The sequence below is a fragment of the Anguilla anguilla genome, chromosome 8 (genome assembly GCF_013347855.1).
Source record: "Anguilla anguilla isolate fAngAng1 chromosome 8, fAngAng1.pri, whole genome shotgun sequence".
NCBI lineage: Eukaryota > Metazoa > Chordata > Actinopteri > Anguilliformes > Anguillidae > Anguilla > Anguilla anguilla.
In genome coordinates, this window is record NC_049208.1 from 36,196,331 (window position 1) to 36,212,745 (window position 16,415).

At 42.3% G+C, this 16,415-nt stretch overlaps 1 protein-coding gene across 3 annotated transcripts in view; it reads right to left on the reverse strand.

Moving 5' to 3' along the window:
* Positions 1 to 16,415, reverse strand: part of LOC118233666 (zinc finger protein 704-like) — a 52,743-nt gene that overhangs the window by 31,986 nt on the left and 4,342 nt on the right. For 2 of the 3 annotated variants that reach the window (XM_035429485.1, XM_035429487.1), the window contains exon 2: positions 11,526 to 11,716. In XM_035429485.1, coding sequence (XP_035285376.1) covers positions 11,526 to 11,716 — 191 coding nt within the window. The remainder of the gene's footprint in view (positions 1 to 11,525; positions 11,717 to 16,415) is intronic. The other variant, XM_035429486.1, reaches the window with a different exon arrangement.

Here is a 16,415-nt window from a genome sequence, read left to right on the forward strand (position 1 = left end):
TACTTCAACATCGTCCTCCCCCCCACACCCACACCCACACCCCCACAAACACAAGCAAACTCATACGCCTGCACTGGGATCGGAACACCTTAACACAGCGGTGCTGCCGATTACAGAATGAGCCTCGCTCTTCGGACTCTGGCGGAAACTGCGGACAAATCGTAGCACTTCGCGACCTCGAGTTTTCGCTTCTCAAACCGTTTTTTAACACAGAAAGCGACGAATCGACCGCCGACGGTCGACTACGGCCGGTAACAGACCCCGAACACGTCCCGGTCCAGCCGAACGTGTGACCTTCACCTTACGCCACCCGGGAGCCTTGAGAGATCGCGCCCGTTACGGCGCTAAGGGTTAAAGAGGAGGGCTAAGGGTGGATTAGCGGTTGTTTAAAGAGAGATACGGAGACGGGAAAAATGAGGACCGAGGGCAAGGTAACCTCAGCCTCTCAACCTCACAGTTTTAAGTTTCGTCTTAATTACCGTCCCGGCGGTGTAAGGTTGCCAGCCCGCTGTTGGGGGGAACCAAAGAAGACCCCCAGAAGGCAGAACCCAAAAAAGCCCTTATTGGATCACCAGGGGAAACTGATACTCGGCTCAGTCTATCACAGTCAAGACCACTCTGGTGGGTTGCCATGTGCGCGACAGCATCCCCGCCTTTGATTGACTGCCCGCTTCATTTGCTCTTCTCAGGGAATCGCTCAAGCGATTGATCGATATTTTCACTAGCTCATTTGCACGATTATTTTCATTACTCATCACACACAATGCAAAATTGCCAGGGTTACAGCGAGCGCCGGATGAGGGAATTAATGCATAATTAATAGGCATGACAGCAAAAACACCGTAAGTTGCGCACCGTAGTAGATCCACGTTTGTTGACAGTTAAGATTCGAGCAAGGCGAAAGCAGTACTTACGGAGACAAAGGACCTGGGTGATATACACTGGGAGCACACGGTATATCATATATTTAAGTGTGCGGTATATTTTATGCACTTGGAGCTCCAGCAGACATTTCTCCAACATCTGGCACATTAACCTACAGAGCGCGGGGAGGACATTATTTATTGAAGCCCTGCGAATCCCCCCGTGGCAAAGCCTGATGGTTCACTCCACAGTCAGTCAACACCACCAAAAATATGGAATTTACTGTACAAATCTTACTGATTTTGTTTTCATACCAAAGGATAAACAAAGATCCCATGGTGGACTTGCAATTAATTAGTCTGCCTTCTCAGCTGAGCCTGACAGAAAGACAGAGTAACCTGGCAACCCTGGAAGGATCAAGAAGCAGGAATGTCGATGACTGGAGAGGGAAGGAAATGGGTCTCATGGACAGACAGAGAGAGAGAGGGATGAGAGAGAGAGAGAGAGAGAGAGAGAGAGAGAGAGAGAGAATGCTCCCCATCGCCTCTACATACTGGTCCCAAACCACATCCTTAACTTTCACATCAGGATAACAAACAGCTTCCTCTCCGTTTTGAAATAGGCATAAGACACAGTGAGAGTCATTCATCACCACTTCAAAATTACCACCCATTTCATTCCAGTGCGACATTATGAGAGGGGAGAATGTAGAAAATCCCAATTCTGTACACATGCTCGCGATTTTATTGCCATTGTGTCGAATCCAGCTGGTTCTAAACTTGATAAAAACTGAAAATAACAAATAAAATAATAAAAACAGGGAGTACATCTGACGTCTTGCTGAAAGCCGCCTATACATCTCAATCTCTTTCTCTTCTCTCTACTTGGAAGGGGATCTTATCTTCGGCTGCTTTCCACCCCGTGGTGCTTACTGGCCCTTCACGCTAAACCGTGATAAAATTGATGAGTCTGCCCCAAATTAAATCGGAACAATAATGACACTCTCATGCAGGGAGCTAAATTAGTCTGTCTCTGTTTTAATTAATAAATGCTGTCAGCTTGACAGAAATCAATAATTTATATCACCAACTACAGTGCAAAAATTGATGGGCATAATTAGAAAGGATGAAAATGTTTATGGGGTCCATTTTAATTGGACATACAGTATATTACCAGAACAAGGCAGTGTCCGTGTCAAAATGTCTTCGCCCCAAACCAAAAAGTGAAGCTTGTTAAAAATATATGTATGTATTTAACTATTTTACAAGAGTCCGTATTATGACCTGAATGTTTAAAAAGGTAAAAGTTAATGCACTGTAATGGAATTGGCAATGTGAGATCTTGGCAACAGAGACCTTAGAATGCATGCATGTGGCACATTCTGTACACGTGATGGAAATACTTCCGTGTTCACTTCCCTGGGGAAAGCCCTGCCACATGAGCATTGCCAAGTGAGCCTTAAGCCATGTTCTGAGGGCCACAACAGGTTTTATTAGAGGTACATTACCATGGAATGCTTCAACAGCTTAGACTCTCCAGCAGATGTAGTGTCTGGTGAGAAGCGGCGGTTGCCAACCTCGAATCTGGGGACCCCCCCTGTGTGTGCTGGCTTTTCTTCCAACCGGAGTTGCAACCCCAGAATTTTAACAAGCAGTTCGATTTTTTTTCATCAGGTGCTTTTCACGTTTAGAGGAATCATATACCCTCTTAGGCCAAATTATGTCAGAAATAGCTATGCATGCCATGACTTAAAGTCCTGTGTTCACATTGTACTTCTTGTTCTATATTGCAAGCAATTAAATAAAAGGTTGATACATTTTTTTTTAACTGAACAAATTAGGTGCATCAATAGGCTCTTAATTAGTTTGTTCAAAGCATGTGTTTCAGTTTGTTCATATTTTTTTAATGAACGTTTTAACACGACGCAGGTTTGGCTCTATATCATTTGCTTTGTCTCTGAATTCTTCATTATCTAACAAATGGTTAGTTTCAGTGGCCATGTGTCCACACTTTCACCAATTAGGATCACCCAGGCTTTAATTTGTGCAGTTATATCACTTTATTAGCTCTTTTATGTAATTGTTTGTAATACAGCACAATAAGCCCAATGAGAACATGACATTTTTATTCTCCATGGCATGCATAGCTACTTCTGACAATGTGGCTTAAGTGGGTAAATTATCCCTCTAAACATAAAAAGCACTCAATTAAGTGAAATTAACAGCTTTTGAAAATTCTGGGATTGCAACTGAGGTTGGAACGTAACCCAGCACACACAGGGGGGGTCCCCTGGACCAAGGCTGGGAACCACCGGAGTAGAATACCATTATAAAGTGTGTGGAGCACAGCAAAACTGCATAGTCCAAGAGTATTGAGAAAAACAAAGACTTGGTTTTTGCATCAGCATGAATTACAGACTGAATAACCTAGCCTCAGATTTGTTTTACATTCACCCAGCATGCTTAAAAACAGGAGTGACAGAACACCAGTTTATGACATCAATAAAATCTATGGGCTACAAATACAGCACATCTGTTAGAAGCTTCAAAGTCACTATCGTGTGTGATAAGACAGCAGCACCTATTATTATTTACTGAATACCATCATGGCTACCATAAATAATTAGTGTTTTAATTTTATTGTGACAGTATTTTTACATTAGTATAGGCTTTTATGAGCAACTATAACTAAATTATTATATACAGTTAGATGCAAAAGTACTGGAACAGTGACACATTTTTTGTTGTTTTGGATATGTCCTCAAGCACAGTGTGTTTTCAATGAAAGAATGAATATGAGACTGAAGTACAGACTGTCTGCTTTAATTTGAGGGTATTTACAGGTTATCCACAGCAGGGATTATAGCCTGTTTCAAAATAGTCCCTCCATTTTAGGGAAGCAAGGTTAATTGGACATTTGGCTGCTCAGCTGTTTCTTGGCCAGCTGTGTTTCTTTGCATCACTGGTTCATGCACACTAAAGTTTTCAAAAGTTGATTAGATTAGATTACAGTAGGTCCAGAAGAGAATTTGTATTTGTCCGTTGCTGTTGTCTCTCATCATGAGGAGCAAATAAGTGTCAATGGCAGTAAAACAGCCCATCATGAGGCTTACAAAATCTGAATAAATCAATCATAGACAAAGCCAAAACATTGGCTATGTCAAAATCAGCTGTTTGATACATTGTTAGGAAGCAGGAACCCACTGGTGAGTTCAGCAATAGCAAATGACCTGATAGACAACAGAAGACCACTATAGTGGATGACCAAAGAATACTTTAAATTGTGAAGAAAAAACCCCTTTCTAACCGTCGAACAGATCAAAAATACTCTTCAGGATGTAGGCATAGATGTGGCAAAGCTGACCATAAAGAGAAGACTACACCAGAATAGCTTCAGAGGGCTAACCACAAGAAGCAAAATGCTGGTAAGCCTCAAGAACAGAACAGCAAGGTTAGAGTTTGCTAAAAACTACATTGAAAAACTAGAGTTCTGGAACGAAGTCTTACGGACAGAAGAGACAAGTATTAACCTGCACCAAAGTGATGGAAAGATGAAATGCGGAGAAAGAAAGGAATTGCTCATGATCCGAAACACCCCCTTCATCTGTGAAACATGGTAGAGGTAGTGTTATGGCTTGGGAATGTATGGCTGCCACTGGAACTGGCTCACTCTTCTTCACTGATGATGTGCTGCAGATGGCAGCAGCAGGATGAATTCTGTGAAGTGTGCAGAAGCATACTATCTGCCCAGATCCAACCAAATGCCTCGAAGCTCATTAGAAAGCACTGGCAGCAATGACCCCAAACACACTGCTAAAGCAACCAAGGGGATTTACAAGGCCAAAAAGTGGAGTGTCGTTGACTGGCCAAGTCAATCACCTGTCCTGAAACTAAATTAACATGTGTTTCACTTGCTGAAGACAAGACTGAAGACAAACCACCACAGAAACTGGAACTGGAGATGGCTGCAGTACAGTACAGATGGCTGGCAGAGCATCACCAAGGCAGATAATATGGGTCGCAGACTTCAGGCAGTCATTCAATGTAAAGGCTTTGCAATAAAGTACTATATATGATGACTTTATTTCAGATTTAGTTCATTTGTCCAATTATTTTTACTCATCTAAAATAAGGGCTATGTATAAAAAGTGCTATCATTTGGACATGGTGAAACCAAAGTGTATAAAAAATATCCAGAAATAAAAGCTGAGAATGAGCATGTTAACCACATGCAAATTGCTTTATTACAAAGCTAAAAAAGAATTATGGAGTACAAATCAAGAAAAAATATGTCCTTTCCCCAAACATTACGTGTGTTTGCGTGTGTTTGCGTGTGTGTGTGTGTGTGTGTATGTGTGTGTGTGTGTGAAGAGTGGGAGAGAGGGTACTTGTCATTTGATCATACTGATATTTTTATGGTTCTCATTAATGCAGTTGTGGTACGATATTTCTGGGTCAACCAACATGAATATTTATCTTTTGCTGAATATTTATATATTGCATCCAAGCCTTGACACAATGAACCCCACAAAATGAAGGCGGGCGGGTAAGTGGCCTCATATATTAACAGGATTCAGCCATGCAGCTCACGTGCAGCTCACACACACTAAACAAATACTCCTATAAAACCTGCTGTAGCAAACAAAAGGGATTTTAATCATGATCTGTAGCCCTATCGCAACTGCAATTAAATGCCATTCTTTACTGCTGCGATGGACACACAAGTCCTAGCATCCCCTCCGTCTTTGTTCTGTGAAAGAAGCCTACTTGCAATATGAGACATAAGAAGTCATGACTACAACTCCCAATATGCCTCAGTATGACTCACTTATAAAACATCGATCCGCACATTACAAAATAAATTATGGGGCATCATATGCATCTTTGGGTGTTGAAAAATTCACTAAAATACTACATTAACCTGCTATTAACCTCTCAAAATGCAGCAGTAATGCGACAGCTAAATATGATTTAGAAGCCATATTTATGTTATTCAGCATGAAAAGAAAGAATGCTTAATGTCGTAATATTATTTTAGTAGCTTTTAATTATTTCTATGAGCCACACTAATATTACAATTCCAACAGAATATGAAATATTAAATATGTCCTCGGTGCATTATGGTGGTGGGTTTCCCCCAGGTGTTAACTATGAAGGCGCTGTACCTCCGTTGAATTTATGAGCAGCTCTGCAAACCTTTACATTCGATGACTTCAGGCAGCCATTGAATCTAAAGGACTTGCAACCAAGTACTAAATATGTCCACTTAATTTAAGATTGTTAATATGCCCATTTGCACGAAAATTGTGTCAAGAGGACTGATAGCCGTTTGTTGCCCCCTACTGATTGGGAGGCCTTGAGAAACATGCTATTTCACTGGTTCTCAGACTTGGCCCTGGGGATCCCTGTGCATGCTTGTTTTCGTTTCAACCACAAGTGCAATCCTAGATGCTTTTCCTGTTTTGAGGGATTATTTGCCCTCTGAAGCCACATTTTGTCAGAAATAGCTATACATGCCATGAAGAATAAAAGTCCTATATTCATGATGTGCTTATTCATATTGCAAATCATTACACAGAGATAAAAATGATGTCATTAAATACTAAATAAGTTCAATCAACAGGCTCCTAACAGGTGAAAGTATGGACACCTGGTTACTTAAACTATTTGTTTGGTAGGCAATTAAGAATTCAAAGACAAAGAAAATGATAACAAGCTAAGCCTGCATTGTGTTAAAGGGGGAAAAAATATGAAAGAATTTAAGCACGTGTGTTCAGCCTCCTTAGTTGAGCAAGATTGGCCGTAACAAAAACCAGCATACACAGGGGGCCCCAGGACCAAGTTACTGTATTACATGCCACTAGAAACTGCCATACATACAGAGCAGACCTCACCAGGAGCAGCATTCCTTCTGCAAGGCCAATATTCTTGTTGTATTTATTTCAGCGGCATGCTAGCAAAGCCCATCAGATATGCATTATAAAGTATTGCAATCGATGTGCAGATCGGCCAGAGACCGCATCCAATCTGATAAGATATGCTGAGAGGAGCAGGCTCAAGTGAAAGTTTCTGTTTACGAGCAGGAAGGCGTCCAACACAGCAGATCTTTGGCCTGGGCAGAGAGGAGAGAGAGGAGCTCTTTTCACAGGGCAATCACATGGTCTGAAACCAGCAGTCACCACCCCTTTCTGAAGCGAACTGTTTTCTTTGGCAAACTCCGACCAGCTTGGCTGAGAAACCATATTGTTCAGACGCTCTGCCCCCCCCCCCCGCCCCACCACCACCACCACCGCCCCCCTGCACGTTTCCGGAAACTATCAACCGCTGCAGAAAAAGATCTGCGTGCAGAGAACTGAAAGGCAATTTTGTCTGTTCGAAATATGCAGAAACCCACCCCGTTGAAACCCACAAAATAAAGGATCTGTCCAATTAGCTTCCTCGAAGCTTGCTGCTGTGCTGTGCTGTGCTAGCGTACGCTGTCTCATGCACAGTGGCAGTTAGCATTACGCTGACAAACTACTGTGGATACAGTCAATGAGGAAGCATCTTGTAAAAAGGGTAGTCATAGCTATTGCATTGGGTGGGATTAAATGAAAAACTAAAATGAAAATGATGAAGACCAGAACAAAAATTGAATGTTCTTGATCTGCATATAACAGTAGCATATAACAAAAACATGACCTTGGGCTCGGTGTACCATCGACATGCAAGAAGACAGCGAAACAAAGAGATTTTGTGACTGCAGTCGAGAGATGCATAGCTAGGCTCTAATAATGCAGTTCCTCATCTTTGCAGGCCAGAATGTATTGTTTTAGTGCTCCGCAATAATTACAGAAATGTACTCTTTCCCCCTAACTCTACTTCACTTCCTCTGCTTGCAATTAGCTCTCCGAAGGCTATTTGTTACATTTCGAGGGCTCTGTTTCCAGAAGTCGGCTCACCAGCTCTTATTACCGTTGGTCATTTCCTGCGTGAGCAAAAATAATAACCCTTCCAAGAATAGCATAGTTCTATAGCTGCTCAAAATGGCAGAAGTCAAAACGCACCCTCAGACTTAACATGTCCCCGGACTGTAGCGCGGAGCTTTTAACGTGTACTAGAGCGCACGTGCACAGGAACAACATTCCCCTTCGTGGAACCGAGAGGACAGTCTGAGAAGCAGCGTTTCCTGATAACTGAAGAAGTGCCACACAAGGAAACTGCAGTCAGTGGAACAAATAGGTCAAACATTGCCACACACCCTGTGCAAAATTGCACTGTGCATTAATCAGGAGGTCAGCAAACAAAACATGATGAGAAAATTAGTTCACAGACAAACCCAAATTCAACATTTTTTCTCTCAGTAAGATGTATTTTGGTAGCAATGCACACTAGGCACTGCATTAAAGGGCACCAAAAACTTTTTTCTTTTCTCTGAACTTCACTTTGGCAGAAAACAATACAGGCAGTATACAGAGGGTCACAGATAGAAGGAAAGTCTGAAATTACTCACTGAGACTACAGCATCTAGGTTACATTAGTGGAATGTCATCGGAACATCAAGGCATAGCCTATCTTTTTAACACCAGCAAAACAGAAACATTGCCAAGAAGCAATAAAATACTCAAGGTCACGTTCTTCGAGGGATTCTGTTCCACAAATGAAGACGCATTTAGATTTCCAGGGCCACGGTGAAATATCCCTTTCACTTTAATTCATTTAGGAAAGGGAAAAGCGGCACTTGCACGTACCAAGCAAAATGGCTAATGGTTGCAATGATAGGTCAGCTTCAATTACATCACCTCAACACATTAGGCCTTCATTTTAATTCCATAACCTGAGGATCAAGTCAGCTCAAACGTTCTGGTTCCTTCTGACAGTTACAGAAATTGCTGCTGGCAAGTAAAAATCCAAAACACACACATGAGCACCACACTACCGCTTGTCAAAAGGCCACCAATTAAACCTTGGTCCTGAACTTGATGGCGGGTCAGCTGGAAGTAACGCGAAATCTTACAACCCGTTGAACACATCACATCTCGAGGAACTCCGGGAACAAAAACCACAGACGTCTCTGTTTAGCCATAAACAGCTAGCGTTTTCATTCTGGCGAATGTAACACGAGGAAAAACCATAATGACTGCAGCTGGATCTGTTTCTAGTAGTCAGAGACACAGAGGCTAGTTCTGAATTACCGCTGGATATGGACAACACAAATCAGTACATGTTTCAAGTAAATACAACTAAATCTTTGCCAAACAGGGGCTACAAATGATGTTCAGTTAGCACCATTTTTTTCATTTTGTGATTTAAAAAACAGCACAGTCATCTAGGAATTGGAAAGCCTGGGGGGAAAAAAACAAACAAAAAACAATAACCAACACTCCTGGGAACATAAAATGACTGTTTAGGAACCATAAAACTTCAGTCTTTTGAGTCAGAATGGCGACCCCTTTGGTTTTATTTTTCCCTATTTCCTTTTCTGTTGTTGTTCCTTGCATAACTCTCGGCATTGTTCATAATTTACTGGCCTAACTTGCAGACGGCATATTGTGCATTTGCTGTTCTTTGACAGATTTGCTTGCAATTCTATGAATAGCATTTGAAAGAACTCACTCATTGGTCTGGCATGATGTCAATAGCCAGTCACACTTGTAGTTATTAGATATTGATCCCAGGGTCTGTGCTTACCCATATCCCCATTTGTGGCCATATCGTAGTTTCTGCATTCAGCATTGCTCCATTATGCTGCACACCTAGCAGTGCATGGAGCAGATACATGCAGATAATATTAGAAGGTGTCGCTGCTCATCTAAGCCCAACCGCACCCAAAATGGTACCAAAATGCTACTCGTGAATAACATTTCACAGCCTCGCCTGACCTAATTTGGCATGCTTACTGCTCACAGCATCTAGACGTATGTGAAATGATTTTCGTTGCCCTCGGTGATAAAAACCCGCCCACAAGTGTTTATGCGCTTTTCCACTAATACTTCTCCTAGTCGGTGCATATTAGTAAAGACTAACTCTGGATTTGTCGGTTATCTTGGCTCTTAATTCCCAGTCACAATAAGGCCTGAAGACAGCTTCGCACAACATTATTCAGCAAAAAGATTTTTACCCTCAGGTTCGGCAAACGCCACTGGCATTGGCTCCAGACACGGGCTCTTCGCCACAGCTCAAAGTCACATGCAATTCAAACTGATAGGCTCGTGGTTGCCAACAACCACAAGCTCCAGGTCCAATTTTAAAAGCCATCAGATTTAGGACACAGATTAGGACTCAGTGCATATAAATTATCAGCATGACCTGGGTTGAAATTAGCTAGTTTGACGGACAACAGTAAAAATGCTATTATTCATTTTGGTTTGACAGACTGGGGTAATGATGTTCATTAACTTAGCGTTAGGGAAATATCCCATTATTGTTATTAATATATCAGCATTTAATAATATCCACATTTTATTGAAAAATCTCATTTAATAAAAGCGTAACGATCGGTTGTTATAGGATAAAATATTATCCAACACTGTAAATCATTGAACTAGCAGTACTCACTGACAGACTTATCATTTTGAGCACGTACACCAGGACTGAGTGAGCGAGTAAGATCATTTTAATAACTTAATTTTCATTTAAATAAAATAAATTAAACTAAATCAATGGGAACGGGCTCATGCACACTGATGTAGCTACCTAATGATGAGATGCAATAATACTATATTTTATCATTTTTTTTATTTTTTTTTTTACAAAAGATCTAGTGCAATCTGCTGCCATAGCATACACAATTTTCTTCAGGTACGTGCCTCTTTTGGTTCTGGGCAAGCAGCATTCATATTTGTGTTTATATCTGCATAATTATTTCCCTAACATCCCTTAGGATTTTCATTCAGTCTATAGAAGCTAGGATGGCTTGGCTTGTTTTTCCGTTGGAAAGAACACCACTAGCCATTTGAATATTTCTCACAGACTCCCAGCTAATGACATGGTCACGATGCCAACTTAATTTGATTTACAGCTCTAAAACGGTTTTTAGATTTGGCTACCGTATTTCTACAGGCTGAAAAAGCAAACCTCTCAGATCTTATTTCACCAGCAATGCAATACAATGGTCAATGGCTTTGGGAAAACCCTAACACAACTGACATTTTGCGAACCATTCATTAAATAGGCGGTTTGTTACATTCGCCTGCCATGGTTCTGCAGTGAAGATGATAAAGATGCCTACCTAAAAGCCATTAACAGTGGCCAACATGGTATGAGAATGCATCATCGCAACCTGGGATCTTAGTCCTCAAGTCACCAATGACATGCTTCCAGCCCCAGAGTAAGTAGCCATTACTGAGACTGAGGCCTGCAATGTGGAACGCCTGTGTATACATCAGGGACTCCTGCACTATCCACAGGGGTGAGGGAATTAACCCAGCCCCAAAACTTCAGTGAGAGCAGCATTAGAGACCAAACTACAGTGTGGCTCTACCGTACCTAATTATCATCTGCTCCTCTGAGGAGCCCACATGCAGTCCTAAGAGGCAGGAAAGATCGTCACTGGTGAAAACAAAGGCTTGTGCCCCGCCTCCAGCACTCCACTGTCAATCTCACCATCAACCTGCTCCCCCCCGCCCACCCCCCACTCCACCAAAAAACAGGAGGGTTTCTCCGCTAACGAGGCCCCCTTACCTGGCGTGCGGGACGTCGATGCTGGAGGAGACCACTTTGCGCTTCTGCTCGAGCAGGGACACCGAGCGGGCGTGGTCCCCGGACTTGCAGTCGGGCCCCCGCGGGTCCTCCGGCGGCTCCGGCGCCAGGCAGTTGGCCTCGCCCTTTTGGGAATCTGGCGGGTGGTCCCGACCATTGCAGGAGCTCTGCTGCTGAGAAACACACAGTTACTTATCGAGCATAAACCGAGACTGACAAGCGCCTCCAATATGGGGCACCACAACAACAGCAGGCGCTTGTACCTATCTCTTAACTGGAACCGGTTTTTCAAGGGCATGCACAGATGGATAGGCCTGGACATGGATTTCATTTACTCATCCACTTGTTCCATTACCAAACTGATGTCGAAACCGATATGGCAATGTTATAGCAGGGATTTTCTCATCCGATAACGTCCAGAATTCTTTTTGCATTCGCTGGAAGCACACCAGGGCTTAAGCTCTGCATTTTAGCACACGCTGAATGCTTGAAGTGCCCTGTACATTCTCTGCTTAAAACTGCATTTCGAGATGGTGAAAATGGACATTCGCAAACACTGGACAGGTGTGCACAAGTATAACTACGGGTAACGAAGCAAGCCATAAAGCTATGCTATTACGTTTAATTACATTGAATGATATGAAACAGTATTATAATTAGTTTAATAACTCATCGAAGGGTACTCCTGCTGTGGTGTCAAAGCCTGAGACCCAAATTGGCCACTACAAAGGGGAACCACATACGCATAGCCATCTGCTGGTTAGGGAGCTCACAGCACAATGCATACTCCAGCTAATTCTCCAATAGCAACACGATCTGTCAAACTGACATCTGCAGGCCTATCACATTTAATGTACGGACATATTCCACTTCAACATAGAACAAATGTTGCCATTGGCCGTTAACTTCCATTCATATCAGAAACCATTGCGGCAAAATTGCCAGAAAATTCCTGGCATGGGGAAAAAAGTCATACTGGTACTATCATAAAGCTGGAAATTATCTTTATAATTCATTAATCACTTCACACAAGCTATGCAACGGACTTCAAAGCCATACAGCCTTTAGCATTCATTTACAGTCGCCTGTGCATAGTCTGGGTATGGACGCTCAAAATAATTATGGTGAATTTGCTGTGCGTTCCATTAATCTTGTGCAATTTTATTGTGGTGTGTAAGTATAAAAACAGGACATGAAACTGAACAGCTGGTAAAATGGACAGAAATAGCTGTGGATTAATAGCTAGCTTGCTGTTTAGACCAAAGTCCAAAAAAATCAAACATTACTATTGGAATCAAATACAAAACAAATACATATACGCAAATAAATAAAAAATAAAAAACAGATTAATTAATATAGAGACTTAATTCAGGCTACAGGAACACCGCTGTCTGAACGGTGAACAACTAGAGACACCGTAACGTGATGCAGTCTCTAGATCTGTGGACAAATGCAAGGCGCTCTTATAATGGATACATCTGGGCCTACAGGACTAGCAGCTTCGTAAAGAGCATTTTTTGTGAGTTACTTCAGCCAGCAATTGTTCCAATCGCCTTTTAAAAACTAAACAGCAAAGATATAAAAGCCTTTGCTGTGGCGCTGGCAACAGCAGCATTAAAACCCAACTAGGCTAACGGCGATTCTGGGAGCAAGTATTCTGGCAAACGCGCCGCATAGCTAGGGGTTTACCTTCACCCGGTCTCCTCAGCTTTCCTCTAGACGCGTAACTGGAACCGCGCGCATTTCACCGGCGAGCTGATTCAGCGACGTCTCCACAATGAGCACTTTGTACGCGGTAATCCTGCGTGGTCTCGTGCGTTCCTCTTCACTGCAAATGAATGTCTGCTCTGCACTGGGGTCAGCGGAGAAAACCACCGTATGCAGATGTGTCAGCCCTGAAGATCTATGGAGGCCTATTAGTTAACGCCTTAGTTTCAGGGCAGTTACTCGCCTAATGTAGTTGTGTAATGTGTTCATAAATGATAAAATCCACTTATTTGAACTGCAAATAAATGGAGTTGAACAGTAATGACTCCAAACGACAAACTCGGAAAAACATTTGTGTCTGAACGTTTCCTCACTTGCCTATTTATATTTGCCTGCATCCCCCTCAGCAACGCCCAAATGAATCTCCATTGATGCTAGCTAAAGATAGCCCATTTTAGGTAAATCGAACATATACTTATTATATAAGTCTATATAATAACCTCTCCCCCCTCCGTAGTTCAACCAGTCAACTTTGCCATTGTGTTCAAGGAGAATGTAAAGGTTAATTAATTTTAGATGACGGCAATATTAGTAATTCTAGAATTGTTGAATGCTTTCTTTCTTTCCCAATTGTGAGCGCCCAGGTGTAACTGCAGGCTTGTCTCATTGCTGCCATGTCCTTCATCAGTTCAGAAGAATGCACAGGAGGTCCCCTGCTTCTTTTCACTCTCAACCCCAGCTGGGCTCCACTTGCTGTGCTGGAGGACTGCACAATCGCTGGAACTCTGGCAGGCAGGCCGCGGGTGACCAACTGCAAAGAGGAACTGCTACTACTGTGAGACGAGGCAGGGAATAAAGCTGTACCTCCCAGGGCAATGCTATGGCCAATTATTAGAGATGCACCGTAATATCGGAGTTGTATCGCTATTGGCTGAATATTGCACAGAACCGACGTATCGGTATCAGCCATTAAACTATTATGACCAATTGTGATTATGACCAATGATACAGCAACATACAAGCTCCAAAGAGGCGATGCATTTGATGAGCCGCTGATGCTGTAAATGGTTTAATGTATCATTTTTACCAGCCAAACTCACAAGCAGTTATACAGACTCGCTCTCCAATCTCATGCTCTCTGCTCAATGAGAAAGTAAGAAAGTTTTATGTGTATATTTTTAATAAAATCCGATACATTTTTCTTTCATAACTTTGTGTCTGCGCTCATCAACTTTGTCCACTAATGTGGAAACTTGGCTGCAGTTTGCATTTGTGCTATAATGTTAAAGGGGGAGGCATCGACATCGCCCAATATGGCCAGACAAATACTGTTTATTGACATTGGCCCCAGAATTTCTATATTGTGTATCCCTATAAATTCTGCATCCACTCAACCGTCTGGACTGATATTTATTTTGGACCGCTGGGCGCATGTCCGCACTAAGAACTAGTGCTTTGGCTGAATATGGCACTACACTGCGTCACGTTCCTCTTTACAGTCCAGCACGGAGAGGTTTCAGTCAGGGTCTGCAACTACAGGGTCTACAGCTTTAACTTACGGACCAGCACAAGCTTTGCTGGGCTCGTTTAGGGCTTGGTTTGTCAGACAGTGCCACTGAAGAAGACACTGGAAACCTGAACATTGCTAAGCCATGCTAAGGGGCGGCCATCTTTTCCTCTGGGCCACATCCTACTGCTGTAGCGCTCTGCCTTTACAGTGAATTCCATTTCCAATACGATTGCCGCCAAATGATGTCATTTCGTAAAATCTGCTTTGTTTAAAACCTAGTTTTGCACTCGGTTTTAAACGCACCACCGAAGTAAAAAGTGTCAATGTCTCGCTGAAGGGCTTATGGGAGGTGGAGTCTGAGCCTTAAAACTGAACTACAGTAATAGCAACGCTTGGAGACTGCTTGTTATGGTTGCCGAAAGAAAAATATACAACAAATGAATGTTTAACCATTCAGGAAAAATTCTGAGAATGTTTACCAAATCCATGCTGTTTGAACGGTAATGATTGATGCCCCTGCCTATGGCTAACTCTTAAAGAGTGAGATAACATGCACATTGCTGTAATGGAACACGAAGATCAAAAGGGGACATTTTATTGCTTGTCTTTCTGCAGCAGTGTTGACACAAAGCCCACAGCTCGCTCCACACACCTGCTCTCCACAGCATGCCCACACACCCTTGCTACGAGGCTGCAGAGTGGACACAAGCCTCCTACGCAAATTCATCACAGACATACGGATCCACCTAGCTTCATACCATACATCTTTACTTAAAGAATGTTAAAATTGGCCAAAGAGATGCAAACCCATGCCAAAGCAAACAATGCTGTTACTATGATACTATGAACTGAAGATTATTCTCTTGGGCTAACCTGCAGAGCACCAAGGAGTTAACACACAGCCTATAGCACTGCACATTAGAGAGTTCCATTTCTAAATGAGGTACGATCATCGATCACGATGAACCTGAGTAGGGAATAACAAAATCTGTAAAATATTCCTTAAACAACACATGCAAAATGTTCACCAGTACAAATTCATTGTTGACAAAGATGATCCAGTTCAACAGATGCCAAGATTGATTAATGCCAATGCAGTCAAATGCACGTTTTTCTCTGACTCAAGCCAAGAAATTTGGAAATAAAGGCCAGTACTTTACAAGCCATTCATATAAACCATCAGTAACAAATAAACATCTTTAATTGAAAAGGGAAATGCAAGGCCTATAGCTCAACTGGCCATCCAGCTTATGACACACTGGTCAGTACAGCAACATAACTAAATACTGTTCCAAATGTTTGTTGTTGAAAAAATGCATTTTCAGTAGTTTCAATAGGATTTTACATTTTTCAGCAGTTTACAGTTGCTCCAAAAAACCAGCACCGGTACCCAAACCTTGATATGGACCCGCGCGGGTACTTATGTTTTGAATCCTCAAGCACCAAAAACGACAAACACAATTCATAATTTTAAAATGGAAACATTTTTGATAAATGGAAATCAAAACTAGTGTTTTTCACACTGCAAAGCTCACGTGTCAGCCCCCTCCATCTAGGCGACTTCCTTTATTTGACTTTTTAAAAAAGCCTGTGCATTGTGTGAACCAGCAGGTGTGTGAAGACACTTCTGAGCCCACACCAGCATGCCGTCCTCA